The 23,190-nt window shown below is 34.2% G+C and overlaps 1 protein-coding gene across 1 annotated transcript; it reads left to right on the top strand.

Annotated features, from left to right (window-relative positions):
- The first annotated feature begins 203 nt into the window (after nucleotides 1–203).
- On the top strand, nucleotides 204–23,190 carry LOC144432912 (uncharacterized protein KIAA0930 homolog). Its single transcript, XM_078121212.1, has 9 exons — nucleotides 204–294; nucleotides 12,584–12,726; nucleotides 15,412–15,516; nucleotides 16,000–16,176; nucleotides 17,048–17,188; nucleotides 17,608–17,799; nucleotides 18,320–18,518; nucleotides 18,912–19,067; nucleotides 22,911–23,190. The coding sequence occupies exons 1-9, from the start codon at nucleotides 204–206 to the stop codon at nucleotides 22,964–22,966; spliced, it is 1,260 nt and encodes a 419-aa protein (XP_077977338.1). The 3' UTR covers nucleotides 22,967–23,190.

Genomic DNA, 23,190 nt, shown 5'->3' with positions numbered 1-23,190 from the left:
TTGAGTAGTGCGCCACCAACGGTTGATGTGATAATACAGGCAATAATATAAGCAATTCGGGGAAATAAGTTATTCAAGGCCCAAAAATATTTTATTTTAGGTAACATAAAATATTATTTTACATATGTTACAACAAATGATCTTGCCGACTGAAAAGGATGACGAGGAAATGACCACATAGGTCAAAGGTTGGATCAAAGAAGATGGCGGCAGAGCCGAGAGTTCGCCGACAGAGCTCTATCAGTAAAATGCTCTCCGTCATCATCGATAGAAGAAACAGGAACGAGAGAGAAGGTTAGTTATGGTTTTAGATTTTCATTTCTATTTTTTCAGTCGACGTTTCCAGACATTTATACCGACAGAATCAAATATTTCGCAAAACAACCAGTGCGTAAACCTTCTGTCAGTTATAAAAAAAATGATAACATCAACAGAAACGTTAGTCAGTTCTTCAATTTCAACAAACCAAGCGGCAAAATAGCTGAATCATTCCCACTTTATACTTGATAGACAACAGCTTTTTGTTTGTGTGAAAATATTTAAGCGATATATGATTAGCACTTCCTTGTGTTTCATTGTCGCGTTTGACGCAGCTCACATATAGTGTCCGTTGTATTACTACTAGTAAACGTAAACTTCTTGAGTTACGCCCCTCAAGATTCGAGTTGGTTGTCAATATATACTGAGTACCGAGTACCACTATAGTACATGTACATGCACTACCACTACAGTGTACTAGAGAAGCTGAGCAGATGACTGACACATACTGATTCCCAATAGTACTAGTCTAACTTGTAAGTTGTAAGTAATGTAGCAATGCCCAATAGTTAATGATACACTTAATTTTACATTAAGAAATCCTAAATAAATAAATAAATAATATATATATATATATATATATATATATATATATATATATATATATATATATATATATATATATATATATAAACACACATATACATGATATATATATATATATATATATATATATATATATAAACACATATACATGATATATATATATATATATATATATATATATATATATATATATATATATATATATATATATATATATATATATATATATATATATATATATGCATAAAGTAATTTAATTTAATTATATCATATTTTAACCATGTGTGTAATCATATCAATCATGTATCTCTAGCACATGTCAGTTTATATTGGTAAGAAACTACTTAATTCCCACATCACAACTATCTAATTATATCGAATTCATGAAACTTGAGACAATTATGAAAGTGATGTCCTATGTGAATAACCTATCAAGATGGTATGAGTAAATATAGCATTGGGACAATATCCATTTCGAGACACTGAGGTCTTACCACATCTCAGACTTCCAGGAACGCATTCATACTAACTAACTTATAAATGAATGAATTTGAATCATCAAGTTTTATTTGACTAGATGAGATGGTATAAAATGCTGAAATCAGTGCTGGGGACAAATGTTTCAAATGCCACACTCTGATGTGAAAAGTTGAAATTAATTTAAATGTATATATTATTTTCAATGGATTTGATTTTCACTGAAGTTTAATAGGCAAATTGAAATGAGACTTCTTGCTTGATTGACTTTTCACTGATGTTGTAATATATGAATGGAAGATCTTGTTAAATATGTTGATGATCTGATAGTGATAGTGCAAAAATTAAAGTTCCAAGCAAACATGAAGTATTTCACTGTCTGCAAAAATAAGACACTGATAATCTAGCCTTCTGTTTACTAAGATAGATGCAAACTAAAGCTATTGTTCTTCAATGTGGTAGATTACACAAGTGGGTGATAGCAGTTCCTCTGTTGTGCTATTCTAATCACCCTGTGATCAAGATAGTGTCAACATTTGAAGTCCCAAAACAGCAGTACAAGTTCATGGAACTCTAAATAAATATGTTTTTCATATGTGATTTATATTTTAGGGGAATAATATTAACAACAGTTATTTAGTTCTGGGATCATAAAAATTTCAAGATGTTGGCGGAAAATTTATCAAATTGTATGCACAGAAAGATCAAAATGAAATTTGTTTCTGAAATTTATAATGAATAATATTCAGGAAAATGACATTAAAATTAAAGTTACATCAGTACTTGATGTGTAATTTATTCACTGACAGGCAGTTTGATTCAGATGGCATTTCTTTTTGAAGAGCTGTGACCGATTTCATTCAGAAACCTTGAGTTATATGTGCTTGCCAAAACTATTTTTGGACGCTATCAAGCTACAGACAGGAATTTGAGAAATTGCCCAAAATGTAACAATGACACTGAGGATAAGTACCATTTTGTTCTTAAATGACCTTTTTACACCTGCCTTTGCTCCAAATACATCAAACCATATTATTGGAAGAAACCATCTGTGTTCAAACTTGTACAGTTATTCTCTGTCCATAATGTAAAGCAAACGTATAACTTAGGACAATTCTTGAGACATGCAGGAAATTTAAGAATCATGTAAGGTGTTATTTGCAATATATATACTTCTGGTTGTTGTTGTTGTTGTTGTTGTTGTTTCATTCTCCATATATTTTCCTGTGTACAGACTACAGTCATGTAAATTTTTCTTGGTTTTTGTACACTACTGATGAGCAGTAATGCTCAAGGTGAATAAATAATTGTAATTGCACTTGACCTAGTATGCACAGGTCAAGAAACAAACAACACCAGTAAGTTTGTACATTGTCATGCAGATCTGGTTTGCATATAGTTAGTTTACCCAATGAATCCTGTGTTTGACCTTCAGGTTTGACAAAGAAACACCTAATTACCAACAGTTAGTTGAAGCATAATAAGACTTGTTATGTGTAAAGACAATGGACAATTCAACTTGTAGCCATTGTCTTTGCTTGTAAGTTGTAGTTGTGGTTATAAATAGAAATCTAGGTAAACTCAGTCAGCATTACGTAGTTGGTACACTGTAGTAGCAATCGAGGAAAACTGAGTGGAATTACCAGCTCTATAAATTGTCAAAAATGTTGTCTACGCTCAAAGACCAAAAGAAATGGAATGAGGAAGCGGGTAAGTTATACAGTTAGATGGTAAGCAAGGTTTCATAATGAATGAACATTGTCAAAGTGTTGGTGTATAAATAATGATAGACCTAACAAATAGAACCCAACATACAAGGGCCATGGTCACTCCTAGTGCAGGGCATACAAGTGATGTCCCACAAGTTGTGGGTTCAAGTTAGTCTAGTTCCTATACTGTATTGTTACAATTCACACCTACACTCACAGTGTATATAGTCAAAGTCCTCACAGTATAGTCAAAGTCGTTACTCTAGAACTTAGAAGTCCTGAGATGCATGAGATGCAATTTAAAATTCATCCACAGCCACCCACACAGTCACTAACATTATGTCTTTGTTAATCAGTCACAAAATACTAACAATTAGTGTTTATTGGGGCAGTTATGTAATGTCCAAATATTATATATTTGTCAGCTCTGGATGCTACTTATACACTGTTTATGTCACTATATATAGCAGTTGGGGTTCACTGATTGGATGAACAATGTTTTGTGTGCTGATCAAGGGACTTGACCAGATGTGGTTTAGTTAGAGACCATGTCGACATCCAGACTATAATGAATTAGATCATTTTGACAAAATAGATCTCACCACTGAGCATAGATAAATTTTCTATGAAAAGTTAAATGTATGTTAGATAGGTTGTGAAACCGTAGCCATAACACTAACATATGGATATCAAAGTTTCACATTAAAAAAATGTTTAAAAACATTTAGAATGTGTTCCTGTACAGTGAAGTAGTGTGCCCTCTAATGATAGCCAAATTTTGTTGTTGCAAGTCAAAATGATAAAAACTGTCGCCACATAGTAAGAGATAGGGGAACACCAAATTTTGCGGCGTCACTAGAAATTGTGTGCATCCATAGCACGTCAAATTAGCTTAGACTCTAGAGGGAGGGCACACTGCTGTTACGACAATGTCTGTGTGCACTATGTAGTTTCATCAGTTATGGAATATTCAAGAGCATCATTATCACTGACTGTATATTGAATGCCTTTAAATAATAGCATTTGTGGCAAGGGATTGTTTTCTTTTTCTCATCTGTATAATTTATAACATTGTTTTACTTACATGTATTTTAATATTAGTTATATATAACATTTCATATGTACACAGTCAATTGAGAGTCATTAGCTTTTAAAATTTCACTCCATTTACAAATCGATTTGCATATAGTGGTGACAGTGTTGGCATTTTGTAAGTGACCTTTGGTGTTTTCATTAACCATGCACAATTACTTTAGTCAAGATTAAGCGATGATCACAAAATGTCACACAAGCTCAACAAACGAACGTCATTCATTTAGGTCAAAACCTCCCCCTACATGAACATTCACAAGTGTGCCATGGCATCAAACATTTATATACTGTATTGATTTAAACTATCATGAGAACTGTAGCAGTCACACTACTACAATCGATGTAATGTAAAAAAAAAAAACATGATGGTAAACACTTTAAAATACAACCAGAAACCCAGCACCATATCTCACATTAGAAGTAAAGTTTTATCAACTTATCAACATCTCAGTTGTGACTACAAAAAAACTGTTATCATTGAAGGAGTGAAAGTTTTCAGTCAAAATTTGGTTAGAAGTATGAAATTGAAGTTTAGTAATTGCATTGACGCTAGATCTCCCTAAATGAACAGAAGTTTGCTTTAATTGAGATTCTGTGACATTGTTAGTCTGTAAGGTACACCGTGAGAGGGCACCCTCAAACATCGACCAACCCCTAACAACCCCTGTGAGAGGAGGCCGGTGAGGGCGAAATGTCACGGCGTATCTTACAGTCTATGACATTGTGTGATCCTCCCTAACTTACTGTGGATATTTTGTTTGCTAATTAATTTGATAGTGAGTTACTCACTCCTCACATTCACTGAGTAAATGTGAGGAGTACTATGGGGATTGTGGAAAATGTTATCAAAAAATGAGGATTGTGGAAAATGTTATCAAAAAATGAGGATTGTGGAAAATGTTATCAAAAAATGAGGATTGTGGAAAAAATTACTAAACATAATGATCAAGATAGGGAAAACCTCCAAAGTTGTTGAATTCACAGTATAACTATGTTTTAGTATGTCTCCTTGTGTTTACTGGATTTTAAAATACCAACTTTGCCTTGGACGAAATAACAGGCATTTGTCTATAGTAATCCTATAATCTGACTGAGAGCTGCCCTGTAACTATCAATGAACTAGCTCAGCTCAACCTATCTGACATATTTATTTGTCCATAGTAGCCATTGGTAGAGAAAGGACTGTGATTTGTCACATCTGTTGATTTATTATTCTTAATGTTTTGTGTGTAGTAACCATATGTTACCATTTGATGCATCCCATTCATTGCAAACGCACTAAAATACAAATTTTCTTTACAATGCCCCTTTTCCGATATTTTTTTTCTTCATTAGTTTAATATTGAAATTTATTGATATTGAAATTTATTCCCCACAAGAAATAAACATACAGAAAAGAAATAAATGATAACATCAAAAAGGAAAATGATTTCAAGTTGCGGGTGAGAGACTAGAAAATTGTTTTCGGAAAACTAATCGAGTCTAGCCACTCAATTTCAAAAGCATCAAATTGTGTATCATAAAAAATGTTGTGACTGTAGTTGCTCAAATTAACACTGATTACATAGTCAGAAATCAACAAACAACAATTGTTTACATTAATAAGAAAACAGATAAACACACTACGGTGATACGAAATTTACATGTCAACTGGTTAAAGCATCATGGAAACACAAATAACTAATAATCTTAATATGTACTTAGAATCCAGTGCTTATATTTTGATTTAAACCTAGCCCTGTTGGGGATATTTCTGATATCGTTGGGTATTTTGTTCCATAGCATGGGACCGACAAATTGAATTGAAGACTGGCCAAGTCGGCTAGTATATTTTGGAACATGAAGATCTCCTCTTAGTTTACAGCAAGTATTGCGATCATGTGCAATAAAAGAAAAGTAGTTATGGAAGATAGGTGGAGGATTATTGTTTAGTGCATCATGCACAAAAATACCTACGTGAAACTCATATTGTTTATATATGTCAAGTATATCAAATTTTTTGAACAGGGCATTCGTATGTGCATTATACCATTTATAATCTGAACGATCTTTTTTTGTACAAGTAAAATGTCCTTTAAATGCGTTTTATACGCACTTCCCCAAGTTTCTAGTCCATAACTAATATGTGGCAGTATGAAAGTTTTATAGAACATGAAAAGAGTAAAACGTGGAACCATATATCTTAGCTTATAGAAAATACCAGTTAATTTACATAATTTCTCCTTTGTGTGCAAAATATGCTGCCACCAAGACAAATTGTAGTCAAGACGAATTCCAATGAAAGATGTACAATCAACCTCCTTTAAAAGCTTATCATCTAGAGTAATTGAACCAGTGACTGAATGTTTACTTTGTTTACTCTTAATCAGCATATACTTGGTTTTGCTAGCATTAATGGTCAGTTTGTTAGCATTACACCATTTAGTCACGTTTACAAATTCGTGTTCAGCTTGACTAAGTGATACGTTATTATGTATGGGTTCGAAAGAATGGAATAAATTTGAGTCGTCGGCGTAGAGCCTGAAATTAAAAAATGGTGAGGAGGATGAGATGTCTTTTATATACAGTAAAAATAAGATAGGGCCCAAAACTGATCCTTGTGGTATACCACAAGAAACATTTAACATTTGGCCTAAGGAATCAGTTTAGAAGAGATATTGTTGTGTCCCGTGGCTTTATGGATATCGATATCTCTTATGATTCTTTTGACATCATATTGTGTGACAGGCTTAAAGAAAAAAGATTGGGGAGATTTTTCTCCGAGAAAATCGTGGATTGAGATATGGTCATTTTGAGGTATTTTGTTCGCCAGATGCTCACCTACTTGAACAAAGAATGTGTTAAAATCTTGTACAATGTCCTCTAGTTGCGTAGTTGCGTATGAACTTCCTCAGTACCATTATGGTTGTGAAGTATTTGCTTTGGCATGATAAATTGCTTGTGTTTTGTTTTACCAATAGGTTCATTTTGATGACACCCCAAGTCTCTTTCATATTGCCTCTATTCGAAGACAAACATGTTGAATAATATTCTTGTTTAGCCTTCCTTTAGGAATACTTGTGACGATGTTCCTGTACTTTCTGTAATGGATATGCAAGTCTTCATTGAAATTACTTATGATCAACTTCTTGTAAAGTTTATGTTTTGTCCTAATTGACTTTTTAATTCCGAGAGTCATCCATGCCTTATCCTTTTGTCTTTTTTTGCCTTTCTTTCTGCGTTTCAAAGGGGCATGGATTTCACAGGTGTCAAGAAACTTTGAGATGAAATTTTGTAGCACTGCTTGGACATCATCATAAGTTAACACCTGGGCCCATGTTTCAGCTTTCAGATCGTTTTTTGAATGCCTGCGCATGGAATGTAGAAAAGTCCCTAAAATATGCATGATCTGCAGCCTGTTGTGTCTGAATTGACTGAAAACATGTAAATATAGGAAAATGGTCTGAGATATCAGTAATAATTGTACCCAAATTGATTTGGCCATTTTACACGTTTGTATATAAGTGATCTATAGTAGAAATAATTGTTCAAAATGGTAACATGCCAGAGTGTCTAATAAATTGTGTGCGTCAGAATTGGAATTTCTGGTAACATCTATATTAAAGTCCCCTACAAGAAAACAACCATTATATTTTCTTTCATGTTCACAGAGGACCTCTTCTAAACTGTCTATAAAATCAATCACATTACTATCAGGTGGTCTACTATTCTGTAGATGTTACTGATTAAAAACACTTTCTTCCGCACTTCAACTTCTAGCCAAATTGATTCTGCACTCGTGGCACTAATATTATGGAGAATGTTATAAGAGAGAGATTCGTGACTATAAATACCAACTCCACCGCCTCTACCTTGGCTTCTACATTTTAGTACTTCAAATGAGTAATTTGGCATATTGTATGTACTGTTGTGAATTTGCCATATTTCTGTTAATGCAATTATGGGAAACTGTTTACGTAAACAATTTTCATAAAAAAAGTCTAAATTGTGGGTAATTTTTGTTTAACGACCTAACATTAATTTAATATGGGAAATTGCAAACATGTCATCACCATCAGACAGTGCTTCATTAAATTGGCTCAGGGAATAAGCTGCACAATTTACATCAAACACTTGTTCAAAATTCTCTAAATTGACAGCCATAGATTACTTTTAGGTTTACGTATACATTTTTTTAGTGGAAGTGTTACGTGGAAACATGGGTATGGCAGTGGATTGAATTACATACCAAGAATAAAATGAAGCTGGATCTATGTAATTTTGCAATCATAGTTCAAGTTCATTGGTTATGGCAGTAGCAACAGATTGGTCCGATTTCTTCACATATATTATTTCCATAATTATTATGTATCATTTTAAATAAAGCCTACCATTTATCTATCTATCTATCTATCTATCTATCTAATAAATTTATATAGTGCCAAATATCCAAAGAAAACAATGTTCAGTGGCGCTTAGAGTTAGAAAGGAGATGAAAAAGCTCTCCGAAATATGTGAGTTTTCAAGCGTCTTTTGAAAATGTTTACATTGGGAGAGGTTTTAATGTCCAGGGGTAGAGAGTTCCAAAGTTCAGGAGCTGCTGAAGAGAAGGAGCAGCGACCATAGGAAACCAGATTCCATTTGGGTGTATGCAGAAGGCATTTATCCGATGAACGAAGAGTGCGTAATGAAGAACGAGGTGTAATTAAGTTCTACTAGTACATAAAGGTAGTGTTTAGAAAAGGAATATTTGAATAAAGCTTACCTTGAAGTATTTAAAGTTTTGTAAATTTCCTGAAATGAAAATTTTCAGTTTTGTGTAATTTCAAAGACCATGCACTTTACTGAAATTTTTACTAGAAATTAGAATTTTCTGTAATTGAATAAATATAATACCAAGGAAATCAATATGACAAAACTACCATGATAGGTGAGTGCATCTGTGGTGTCCATGTCATGGGTTATATGCACAAGTGCTTTCAGTGTCCTCTGTGACCATCCTTCAGTGAGTGTAGTTAGTGAAAGTGTGAAATGAATTTGAAAACGCTGCAAGCACTGCACGAATGCAAATATTCCCGAGAGTACCCACACTGGAACTCCTGTAGAATGGAGTTCTAATATTATTAAACATGTTTATTTGAAAACAGCAAATTCCATAAACACCATACTGTGCCATTACACCATTTTATTGTGGAGTATTGAACGGTTTGTATATACTCGTATCAATTTTATGTAATTATAATATATAAGATAACATTACTCAAATGTAATTGAAACTTTACAGTGATGCGTGCATGCATCTGAAAGAAATATGAACTGACACAGTACCTAGGGTAATTCTAAATGTTTAACAAATTTGCTCCTAGCTAACGTGAAATCAAGAACTAAAGTTAATACTATAATAATAGCAATAATGATATCAAATACATCATTTTACCTTTAATGCTAACTTGTGATGATTTAATTAATTGTAATGAAACCACTGTAGTTTTCTCTCGATATCAAACTTTACATAAAATGAAAACATATGATCTAGATTAATTTTACCATGCTGTATTCATTCAATTGAAATGCATTCATCAGTCGATATATTTACTTACTTTGAACAATTTACGGCATGGTTCTCCTATGAGAAATATGTTAGATGTCAAACATTTCAACAGATAGACAGAGAAGTAATTGAAGCAGTCTAGCTCATTGAGATGTACAATTGATATTATAGTTTCAAGTGAGATACAAATTTGTCATTTTAGATTAAATTTGTGACCAATAAGCCATAACAGTGATAGATGAGGTGATGTGAGAGGGTAAAGGTATATGTACACTTACTGACATTATTGAAATATATACATGTATAGTTACTGTGTAGAGTGATATACATGTATAGCAATTCTGTACCTTAAAACTGTGTGAGCTGCAACTGTAGCTGTGTTGGGAAAAAAAATATATATATATACACACAAACACACACACACACACACACACACACACACACACACACACACACACACACACATAATATATGATATATATATATATATATATATATATATATATATATATATATATATATATATATACACACACACATATATACATTTAGATATCTTATATGTATATGTATATGTATATGTATATGTATGACTTACTAGTAATATTGTACACCCCAAATGGAATTGAATCAATGATGTGAAACTGGGTAAATAAATTTGTGTAGATGTATACATGATATGATACTTTGCCAATAATTAATAGTAGGTCCTTTGAACCAAAAATTCAAGAGCAGTAGATTGAACACAGTAAATGTTTAGTTATGATTCGTATCACACACTCCATGAATGAACATTATTGACTGATTGTAAACTGATTTGGTTCAAAATTAAATCAATATTGGCCAACGCAAGAGATCTATATCGCTACAAGGACTGCCATCAGAATATTGAAATACCCTATACCTTAGATAGACATACTTGGAGACAATACTAGATATATATGTGGAAATACAAACACTCAATCCCTACAAAACAACAGTGATTGCAAGTGATATGTTGCCATTTGATATTTTTGACATATAAAGATCCACAATTCAAACCCAGATTCTTGCATTAGTGTTATCTTATGACAATACTGATAGAGACACAGTGCAGATGAAATAATCCTGTTCTTCTGTTCTGAAATAACATTTTCTTTAGCCCTTCTGAATAACTTTTTTCTCACGCAAGTACGTACTCAATTTTTTGACTCAGTGAATAGAAATTTCCACTTATTGGTACTAACGTTTTTTAAAACTATAGACAACAGGAGTTAACATTTTTGTGGAACATAACTCATTCAATTTAGAAAGTTAAAACTGCATTAGCAGTAACTGGGGTATTGTTTTTTCAATCAGACAACCAACAATATATTGATTAGAGGTCGTTTTTATCCACAAGTTGTACAGTAACATGTTCAAATCATGATTGCATTGGGTGATGATTTTAAGGTGCAGATCGAAAAATCGATTTGATTTTGATTTATTGCACCATGTTATATGTACAGCTACACCAAGTACATTTACCAACAGGTGATTCAATACTGTTCAGGGTGTATGATATTTCTAGTAAGTCGTAATATGTACGAAAAAAAGTTACAAAAAATGTTACAGTTGCAGCTAAAGTACAGCATTCACAGTTAAAAGCTAGCTGAATCCATGAACCTTGTCCACATGCATGATGTACTACACAGCTGTTACTATACATGATATGTTATATTCTGTTTGTGTTTCTTGATGGCATGAGATTTAGCGTAAGATCATTTGCTTATCTTAAAGCTAAGGAGTGTATGTATGTTGGTATTGAATAATTCAAGGTTGAAACCCTTGAGAGATCTATTATTGGTGAGAAGTGTCAATGTCAGTTAGGTCTCTCTGTGACTCATGCTACAATGGACTATATACATAATAGATGTGAATGTTCAGACCACAGGTCGTTATGTGTACAAATGGACATGTAACTTTGTAAGCTGTGATATGAATATTCATAATCTACAAATATAAGTTACAAAGGGATATAGGGATGATGCACAAGTTACAAATATATATATGTTTGTATTAAGATCTTTTTACTCAGAGAGAGAAAATTTGTTGAGAATAATTAATACATTTTTACTGTTGTTGTGTCATCTTAAGGATGTACTAGATTTACTACAAGTCTACTACAGACTGATGGCTCATCATCGTGTGTTTTGCTTGAAATATAAACAAAAAAATTCATATCGGATAACCAATCAGGATAAACCTTGTAAGGTCTTCACATTGAGGAACCAATAAGGTTTAACCTTGTAAAATCTTCAGATTGAACAACCAATCAGGATAAACCTTGTAAGGTCTTCATATTGAGTAACCAATAGGGTTTAACCTTGTAAAATCTTCAGATTGAACAACCAATCAGGATAAACCCTGTAAGGTCTTCACATTTGACAACCAATCAGGATAAAGGCCGTACGGTCTTTGCATTAAACAACCAATCAGAAGCTTGTATTAGGGCTTCACATTTGATAACCAATCAGATTATAAGGTCTTTGCATTAAACAACCAATCAGGATAAAGCTTGTAAGCTCTCCATGTCTTGTAATCTGAATGTAATCATAATACAAACTATAGGGAGTATTCTTTATCAATCAACCAATCAGAAAAAAAGCCTGACAAGTGCTCCTTACATGTACCTATTGATCTGAATTCATTTTAATAAATACAGACACACCTGGTGTTTGTTTATCAACCAACCAATCAAAATTGAATGTGTAAGTGGTTGAGACTTTGTTTCAAAGTAGCCATTTTTAGACCAAAAAAAATTAATTAAAAAATATCAATGTAACATGAATCACATAATGGGTATAGCATCAGTAATTGTATGATAGACGTACATTCCTGACGGATGGTGTAATTCTTCTTTTCTTTCTTTTTCTCTTCTCTTTTTGTACAGCTGCTGAATTTGTAGTAATAGAAAGTACATCATTTTGGACCCAGCTATTCAAACACCACTTTGTTGAGTCCGTAGATGAACACAGAGATGATATGTTGTTCTACGTAAGACGTAAAGAAGTTGTAGATAGGGACGATGCACAGGTACGTTTATTATTATTATATTACAGGGTTGGATTGAGAAACTGTAATGATGGGTTGGGTGGAAGGGGGGGATGAGGGGGGTGAGGGAGGTAGTTTGAAGGGAGGGATGATATTTTGTTTTATGTCAGACGTAAAGAAGTTCTAGATAGAGATTATGCACAATACTACAAGAGAAGGGAATTCAATGTATAAATAAACTTTGTAAACTGAATACACAGTGGCATCTAAATATAAAAAAATACTTGATGTGTACAGTCTACATGTAATATTAAATGAGTTAGTGTCTTGCTTGATTGAAAATCACCAGGAAGAAACTTAGAAAGACAATTAATTATTCAAAATCACCGGGAAGAAACTTAGAAAGACAATTAATTATTCAAAGTACATCTAATTGAATACAGACATAGCTAGTAGGAATACATGACATATGATGACATTGTATTAAACTACAAAATACATTATCCATCTGATTGGAGACATGTGCATTGTCCATGATTGTTTAAGATAAACTGTTCACCAGATATGGCAAATGTTAAAAGCAAATGAAGTCTATTTCCTCATTAGGCTAGAATCAGATAAGATCATGTGATTAGAGCAAAAACTATCATTAATGAGATAAGCCAAGGAATCATGTCATCATTACTCAAATTGTCTAAACCAAACTAACTTTAAGAGTCCTTCACTCTTGTCAGATGATCTTAACAGTGTCTTGTCACCCAACACTGAATTAAATATTTTACTTTCATGAAACATCTGCCAAATGTAAAATGTTAGTGGATTTTAAATACTTGCTGTGTCAGATATGGTAACAGCAGCATTCTCTTGTGATGTTAATTAGTTAGGAGGATTGAGTCATGTGACGTTAAAAGTAAAACAGAATCAGCCAATCGCAAATGGAAACCCTATCTAATTTATTCAACCATTATCATGATTCAGGACAATGTAGTTGCAGTATCTAAGTGGCTGGTGTAGCTATAGACTGTAAGATACATCGTGACGTTTTGTCCTCACCGGCCTCCTCTCTGTGTTAGGGGTTGGCCGATGGTTGAGGGCACCCCGTCACAGCGTACCTTACACACTAGTGTAGCTGCCACATGAAATAGTTGTATCGTTTTCAGTTTGAATACTAAACCATTTGACCTATCTATTTGCTAAGCATGTGTTGGGTAAGATGTAGTCTAGTTCCAATTTGATACGACTGACTTATGATTACTACGATCATCTCCACTTACTACATCTAGTCAAAGTTGAACATTTTACTGTTAATCTGGCTAAACCCCATGCTGGGCGAAGGGAGCGTAAACAGCGCATGTCAGTAGAAATCCATCACAAATTGACAACTGAAGACAATTGCTCATTAATATTTAATTCATACAGCTGTTTTGACTATCGCTGGAATTTCGCCATAATAACAAGTTGTACCATGTTTCACGTTTTTCATTGAAATAACATGCTGTCATGGACGTAGCACAAATTTCTGTGCTAGAGTGTAATGACTTTGACTAGACGTAGTGACTGGAGATGATTGTAGTAATCGTAACTTGTATCGTATTGGAACTAGACTAATTGAGATGACACTGTCAAGATGCATCCAAAAACACCGGAAGGGTCTAAACTTATTAAAACCAATCAAAATCAGATTAATCCAGAGACATATAAATTAGGTACATCGCATTATGTTACAAGGAGCAGAATTATGGCGCAGCAATTATTTCATTTATTATCATAATTATTTGACAATTTTGTAATTATAGATATTTTTTATATTACTGGTATTAATTTTAAAGTATTATTCAGATAATATACTTTTTTATTTGTACTATGCATGACATTTCCATACTTACGTATAGATTTATGCTTTCTACTTATATTCTTTTTATACTTTTATTACTAATTTATTCATATTTATTCAATAATTTCATAGTCTTTTACTTATTGTTTCTGCTGCCTCTCTGAAGAATTGTAAGGTACAGTGGTCAGTAAAATTGGCCTCAGCTAGATTCAGCATGCATTCGTATTTTGGGTTACAATGTATTTCATACTTCTCTTAGTATTCTCTTGACCACTTCTCCATCCATGTATACTGATTACTGTAATGTTGACCTCGGATTCAGCATGCATTTATTATCCAATGTGTTATTCTTCTGTGGTTCTGAATTCTTCGTAGAATCTTATAAATAGTCCTCTTTCTATGATCTGACTTCTCTATCAATTTGCTGTCTCTTGTATGTCTATACAAACGTTTATCATTCTCTTTTTGTACGTTGTAATTTCAATGTTTCATCCATTATTTATACACATACATATACATGCATCTACAATAGCGCCCTCTAGTGGTAACAATGAAAAAGGATGAACACATCCAAGGCTGTTGACTCCTACAGTCTTTGGTATCCAAATTACAAAATTGATGAAAGTGAACTGCATGGAAACAATTCACATTGCTATTTTAATTTTTCATTAAAATATGTTTGTTGCTCCTATGTTGAGTGGGGTTTCTCAAATACTGGTATTTCCTCATACCAAATTTCTTAAGTGATGGTAAGTGTACCAAATGTTTAAGAGGAAGATGCAATGATTTGTTTTGTTTTGTGACAATGGATAACAAAACTTATGTTTCCCATACCACTACCCAGTACATTTATGTTGTTCCACTGACTAATGTTATTCAAATCTTGGTGGCAGGCTGAATTGAAAGTTTACAGAAGGGATGCCAAAATTTTACCTAGCCTAGGGGATCCAGATATAGACTGGGAAGAATCTGTCTACCTCAATCTGATCTTACAACAGGTGAGTGTCCCTATCTCAATGTTAAAAACGACCATATGGTGGAGAATGGCATTTTTAGTAATCAAACGTTAAGTCTATAGTTTGAAAGAACACCAATGTTGTTATATTCATATTCAATTTGTTCTAAAGCTATTGTGTATACATACATATTATTCAAGTCAATTTTACACCTTCTTAGAAATAATAAAGACACCCACTCATGGTTGTGATCATTAATTGTGGGTGGCTCAACACAATGTAGACTGTGATGATGTCATCAGTCCAGGCCTTATCAGCCTGTTCTAATAAGGGAGATTAGACCATGCCCACAATCTCTGATCTGTCAGTCTAAACACACTCTAGTAATGTTTAGAAAAAATTTTCTATCAAACCACATACACTTCTCAAAACGCTACTGTGTCAATTCCCATTGTCCAGCTTGAACAATTTTCATTGTGAGTACATTATTTTATTTTTAGCATTTTGTCTGTTTTCTCCCATCAGTTTGAATACACTCTTACATGTGCTATTTGTCGGAAGCCTGGTAAAGACATCCATGTCTTAAAGAAACACTCCCAACAGGTGTATGCATCACCCAGTAAACGACGCATGGATAGCAAAGGAGAAGTAGCTGAATTAGCATATCCAAATATCTATTTTATTATTGACAACTTTGATGAGGTGAGTCTTGTCTGCAGGAAGTTAATACTGGGGAATTTGCAAACCCTCCATTTTGAATGATGCATCATGGGAAATATATCAAATCCATTAAAAGTAGATCAATCACTATTTGTTTGTGAGTTAGTCTTGGTTCTTTACCTTGGCAGGTTTCAATCATATGCTCTCGACAAACACCTAGTTGGACTTTTCCCCCAGCACTTCTATATATTCAACCCTAAACATAGATTATGATTTTACTTTTAGCAACTGGCTCAACCCCACTTTAGATAGGTTTTAGTCCATTCACCTTTGGGATGGGCTATGACTATGTCGACTGATTATATTTATGTCACACAGCTCCAACTCTCCTGATTGAATCATATCACACGGTGATGCCTATGATGTCATCTAGCAAGTAGTTTTAAAATCCAGTAAGAATTTGAGGCCAGTTTTTTTAGTTAAAATTGTAATTCAAATGAGTGAATATTTGTAATCATCTGTCAGTGCAGTGTAAAGAGTATAGGCTAGGTAGTGATTCAACCCTATCCACTGCAATGTAGTCGAGGAAACTCTTAAGACTTTTCCAGTCAGGCAAATTCATGGATGGTCTCAGTTCAATTAGCTTGTCAGCATCCTACTACGATAGATCATGAAAATATGGAGTAGGAATTTGAATTTGGAGACAAACTTTGAATTCAATACTCTGTTAATCTATCAAAATCAATATGACCATTTCATTGGTTATCTCTTAAAACGACTCTAAGACCACTTCCACGATGTCTTTGTTTATTACATCATCCATTCTTTTTCTTTTTTAAAAAAAACCCCACAATTTTCATGGTGATGTAAGATTGACTGTTGGTCTATGTTCAATGTTTGAATTTCCTGACAGGCATTTAGTGATATGATAATAGAAGAAGGTCAAATGGTATGTGTAGAATTGGTAGCACAGGAAAAACATGGTACATTTCAAGGAGTCATTTTTCTAGGCTCTGTCAAGTACGAGGCCTTACGTAGAGTCTATGAAGGCAGGGTAAGTGATGTAATGTCATCTATTAAGCTGTGCAGAATTTACAGTCAGAACAAATACAATTGTTGCAAGTGTCTGTCTTACACAGACGATGGTTTGAATTTCAATTTTATTTCGTAAGAATAGGGCCACCGCCCATCATTCAGCCATATAGAGTATAAGGAATACAGTAAGATTTGAACACAGTGACAAATAAAATACTAGATATTACAAAGATAGTACTTCATCTTGCTAACGAATAAAGCTAATGTATACTAAAACAGAGCAAAGAAAAATTATAAGTTGATTAACTGTTCAAAAGTAAAGTTTTTTAAAAACATGTTGGGTAGTGTAAATAAAAATTTATGTAGCGTTACCCAGGATATCATTATAGGTACATGTATATGATCATGATATAATATAGTACATTACTTTTTCATCAGGCCAGTATGGCGTCCAGAGTTGCCCAAAGGATGTCACTAGGAAAATACACGGGACGTGGCAGAATGGAATTTATACGAATGAGAGGCCCAGAGGGCAAAGGTCATGCAGAGATGGCAGTCAGTCGATATAAGCCAAATTCAGATGATGGTCAATATAGTTACTATAGTAGTGATGAAAATTTAGAAGGCCAGGTAAGTGTTCACTATGCACGTTTGTACTTCGAATCTGTTAAAACGTCCTGATATCAGAAGAAAAAAAAACACTATAAAAAGATATACATACACAAAAGTAAAATATAAAAAAGACCTACAAAGATAAACTTTCAAACTGGGTTCAAAACTGTCAAATGAAGGAGTACCCAAGCTTTAATCAAATACACTTGTTTGCTGCCCTCATCCCAAAATGTTACTCTGTTTTGTATATTATTCATCAATCCAATAATCAGAGTTCTTGCTAGGCCTCTATTGAGTATATGGAGTTCCTCACCATGCGAAAAAAAAAATATTTACATAAAAATATATACTTTTTGTGATGCAAATTTCTGTTACTCCTCCTGTATTTTGCTGTTGTATTGGGAGTTCCTCACAGAGAGAACGAGAAATCTTTACAGCGAAATATGGTCTTTTGTTACGCAAATTTCTTTGCGATGCTCTCTGTATTTGCTGTTTTGAGAATGCTGATAATCAGAGCAAATCATTTCCATGTTTTCAGGGATCTTCTCCTGCCCACAAACCAAGAGTAGTATGCAGCCAGCCGGCATCAGCGTCTTCCAGTCCACCTGAAATCAGGAAATCTTATTCTTTTAATGATAATTTAGCTGACAACTTAGCGTCGAGTTATAACTGCCCTGGAAATCAAAGTACTGGTACTAGCCCTGAAGAAGAGGGTTGGGAGGAATTTGAATCAAAAGGTAGGTCATAGGTCACATGTCATTAAGTTCATTTATTGACCCGGTAATCCAAGCACTGGTACTAGACTTGAACACAAAGAATGTCATCAAATTGTAGGTCAAAGGTTACTGATGAAGAAGTTCAGTTTCAAACAAATACAGAAAAAATGAGGCCGGGAGGTAGTAAATGAAATGTCACCTTGTACACATACTAGTTATAAGTTGCCACTGAGGGTGCCCTGAAAGAAGTACTCGTCAAATTTCAGCCTTATTCAGCAAACCCCAAAGTGCAGATCCAAGGTCTTACTTCAAGACTGACTGATTCACAGCAATTTAGCACACCTGGTCCAGTAACTTTCCCCTTCCTACATCATCCCATATGTATTTTGAAAGGTTATTTCTTGTGTTTACTAGCTTCCTGGGCAGCTGACAATCCACAAACCAGTAGTTGGAGGAGTCGACTTAATCAGTCTTTTACGTGGTTAAAGAGGCCTGCCAGAAAACAACAACTTTTACTACTAAACACATATCTTACATATGTCACTTTACCTTGGCATAGAATCATGGCAGGTAAGGAGAAATAAATCATGAATTTATCATCACAGAATAGGTCAGGTTCTTCAAAGTAGGTAAGGAGAAATGAATCACAAATCAGATCAGGTTGTCAAAACTTACTGGAAGATCAGCAAACATTGCTTTTGATGTAGATTAATATTGATTATGATGTGATAATCAGTAACATTTATAAGTTGAAGTAACATTTGAAGTTTGAAGTAACATTTGAAGGTTGAAGTGACATTCTGAAGGCTGAAGTAACATTTGAAGTTTGAAGTAACATTTGAAGGTTGAAGTAACATTTTGAAGGCTGAAGTAACATTTTGAAGGCTGAAGTAACATTTGAAGGTCGAAGTAACATTTGAAAGTCAAAGTAACATTTGAAGGCTGAAGTAACATTTGAAGGTTGAAGTAACATTTTGAAAGTTGAAGTAACATTTTGAAGGCTGAAGTAACATTTGAAGGTTGAAGTAACATTTTGAAGGCTGAAGTAACATTTGAAGGCTGAAGTAACATTTGAAGGTTGAAGTAACATTTTGAAAGTTGAAGTAACATTTTGAAGGCTGAAGTAACATTTGAAGGTTGAAGTAACATTTTGAAGGCTGAAGTAACATTTTGAAGGTTTAAGTAACATTTGAAGGTCGAAGTAACATTTGAAGGTCGAAGTAACATTTGAAGGTCGAAGTAACATTTGAAGGTCGAAGAGTAACATTTGAAGGTCGAAGAGTAACATTTGAAGGTCGAAGTAACATTTGAAAGTCGAAGAGTAACATTTGAAGGCTGAAGTAACATTTGAAGGTCGAAGAGTAACATTTGAAGGTCGAAGAGTAACATTTGAAGGTTGAAGTAACATTTTGAAGTCTGAAGTAACATTTTGAAGGTTGAAGTAACATTTGAAGGTTGAAGTAACATTTTGAAGGTTGAAGTAACATTTGAAGGTCGAAGTAACATTTGAAGGTCGAAGAGTAACATTTGAAGGCTTAAGTAACATTTGAAGGTCGAAGTAACATTTGAAGGTCGAAGAGTAACATTTGAAGGTCGAAGAGTAACATTTGAAGGTTGAAGTAACATTTGAAGGTTGAAGTAACATTTGTAGGTTGAAGTAACATTTGAAGGTCGAAGTAACATTTGAAAGTTGAAGTAACATTTGAAGGTTGAAGTAACATTTGTAGGTTGAAGAGTAACACTTGAAGGTTGAAGTAACATTTGAAGGCTGAAGTAACATTTGAAGGTTGAAGTAACATTTGTAGGTTGAAGTAACATTTGTAGGTTGAAGAGTAACACTTGAAGGTTGAAGTAACATTTGAAGGATTCTAGGACAACTGCCCCCCGGACAATTGCCCCCGAAGGACAACTGCCCCCCGGACAATTGCCCCCGAAGGACAACTGCCCCCCGGACAATTGCCCCCGAAGGACAATTGCCCCCCGGACAACTGCCCCCCGGACTACTGCCCCCCAACGAAAAAAAAACTAGTATTACAGATGTACGGGTTTGTCAATCATTAAAAAGTCACCGTCGGCAACGTACCGCCGCAACTTGCGTACATTATACTCACTACATTCACATGTTTTACTCTATTGTTATCTGTGATAATTGTTACGTCATTCATAAATGTCGGCATGATGATTTAACTTACTGCTGTAATTCACATAATTTTCTGGAACATTCTTCTCCTCTTTTCAACCAGTTAACAATTCTCGACGTGTTTAAGTTACACAAGTATTTAGTAGGTGTTTTTGTTTACGACTTAATACACAATAATTTACCACACTCTATAACCGATTATTGCACGCTGTTTAATAATGAATACAATACACGACAGAAGGCTCAGGGCAATTTATGTATTCCGCCAGTGAAGACATCAGTTGGACAACAATCAATATCATATACAGGTGTTGTGAGTCGTAGAGTTGAACGTTATAAGTATGGATAGTTCTAACGTTGCACTCTAGCACTCACACTCTCATACTCTCCGACGGTACGGGATCGTTCAGGTCCAAGTCGGGAATTAGTCACGACTGAGAAGAGATTTCGGCTTGCCAGAATCACCTACCCGAGTGCTCGTGTGCTTCTGGATGTTTAATTCTCACTTCCAATACAATGGAATTTACACAACCACTAAATATAGAAAATCACACCATAAGATCACGCCATCATAAAAGTTATTATATACTTTTCTCAAAACCAATCATGTGAATTTCAGTTACATCATGTTTGCCCAGATTCGTCATCGCCAGTCTATTTCTGACCTATGGCCTACAATGCCGAAATGTAGAATTTATTCCCACAATTCCGACATACGATATTTTGGATCGTAACACAGGTGCAACTACATGGAATGACATCAAATACAATATCAGGAAAGAACCAACACGACATAGTTTCAAGTGGTCACTTAAAGTGGATTTACTGAATAGCCCACAATTTACAGTTTTAAACATTGGCTGGTCATGATAAACCGAGCCGAGTCACCATTTACTGTCACCAAAGTCTTACGAGAATGTACATTCTGAGTCTCAATATTTTTTCTACTTTTGACTCGTTTTCTATCTTGTTACCTGTATATTTTGTATTGAACTGATAATAAATAAATCTTTTCCAGTAAAAAAATGACTTTGTGTTTGTGTTTGTACAAACCCGTACATCTTTAATACTAGTTTTTTTTTTCGTTCGGGGGCAGTTGTCCTTCGGGGGCAGTTGTCTGGGGGGCAATTGTCCTTCGGGGGCAGTTGTCCGGGGGGCAATTGTCCTTCGGGGGCAATTGTCCGGGGGCAGTTGTCCGGGGGGCAGTTGTCCTGTTACCCATTTGAAGGCTGAAGTAACATTTGAAGGTTGAAGTAACATTTGTAGGTCGAAGAGTAACATTTGAAGGTTGAAGTAACATTTGAAGGTTGAAGTAACATTTGTAGGTCGAAGAGTAACATTTGAAGGTTGAAGTAACACTTGAAGGTTGAAGTAACATTTGTAGGTTGAAGAGTAACACTTGAAGGTTGAAGTAACATTTGTAGGTTGAAGAGTAACATTTGAAGGTTGAAGTAACATTTGTAGGTCGAAGAGTAACATTTGTAGGTCGAAGAGTAACATTTGAAGGTTGAAGTAACATTTGTAGGTTGAAGTAACATTTGTAGGTTGAAGTAACATTTGTAGGTTGAAGAGTAACATTTGAAGGTTGAAGTAACATTTGTAGGTTGAAGTAACATTTGTAGGTTGAAGTAACATTTGTAGGTTGAAGAGTAACATTTGAAGGTTGAAGTAACATTTGTAGGTCGAAGAGTAACATTTGTAGGTCGAAGAGTAACATTTGTAGGTTGAAGTAACATTTGTAGGTTGAAGAGTAACATTTGAAGGTTGAAGTAACATTTGTAGGTTGAAGTAACATTTGTAGGTTGAAGAGTAACATTTGTAGGTTGAAGAGTAACATTTGAAGGTTGAAGTAACATTTGAAGGTTGAAGTAACATTTGTAGGTTGAAGTAACATTTGTAGGTTGAAGAGTAACATTTGAAGGTTGAAGTAACATTTGAAGGTTGAAGTAACATTTGTAGGTTGAAGAGTAACATTTGAAGGTTGAAGTAACATTTGAACATTGAAGTAACATTTTGTAGGTTGAAGTAACGTTTTGAAGGTTGAAGTAACATTTATTGTGTTGTGTTATGTGTACAGCTACATAAATATGTTTGCCCACACTGTTATTAATAGTGTTAATAAGTGTATTATTATTATTAATATTGTACAGGTAATATACAATATTACAGGTAAGTCATTATATATTACAAACAAGTTTCAAAAAAATGTTTCAGTTACATCTAGTGCAGCTTTAATGAAGTCTGTAATCAATTCTGATGTCTCTCATTTACAGATGTCCTTGAAGTGAGGCAGACACCAATCTTGACCCATGACCTTGGTATCCTATAGCAACAACTCTATGTGTGCCAATCCATAAGACAGTACTATGGCTTTACCAATGTCTCCAGGCAATGATGTCACAACAGCATATACAGAGACATCATCTACCTTTGTAAGCAACAACTGTGTTGCTAACACAACATATTCGGAGACTGTATTTACCGATGTCTCCAGGCAATGATATTATCTGAACGCAATTGTAGTTTCAGCTGTATAATGACTGCGATTACGTA

Source organism: Glandiceps talaboti, chromosome 3, assembly GCF_964340395.1.
Source record: "Glandiceps talaboti chromosome 3, keGlaTala1.1, whole genome shotgun sequence".
Lineage (NCBI taxonomy): Eukaryota > Metazoa > Hemichordata > Enteropneusta > Spengelidae > Glandiceps > Glandiceps talaboti.
The sequence above is the reverse complement of the archived record's forward strand: the minus strand, read 5'-3'. Positions and strand labels throughout refer to the sequence as shown.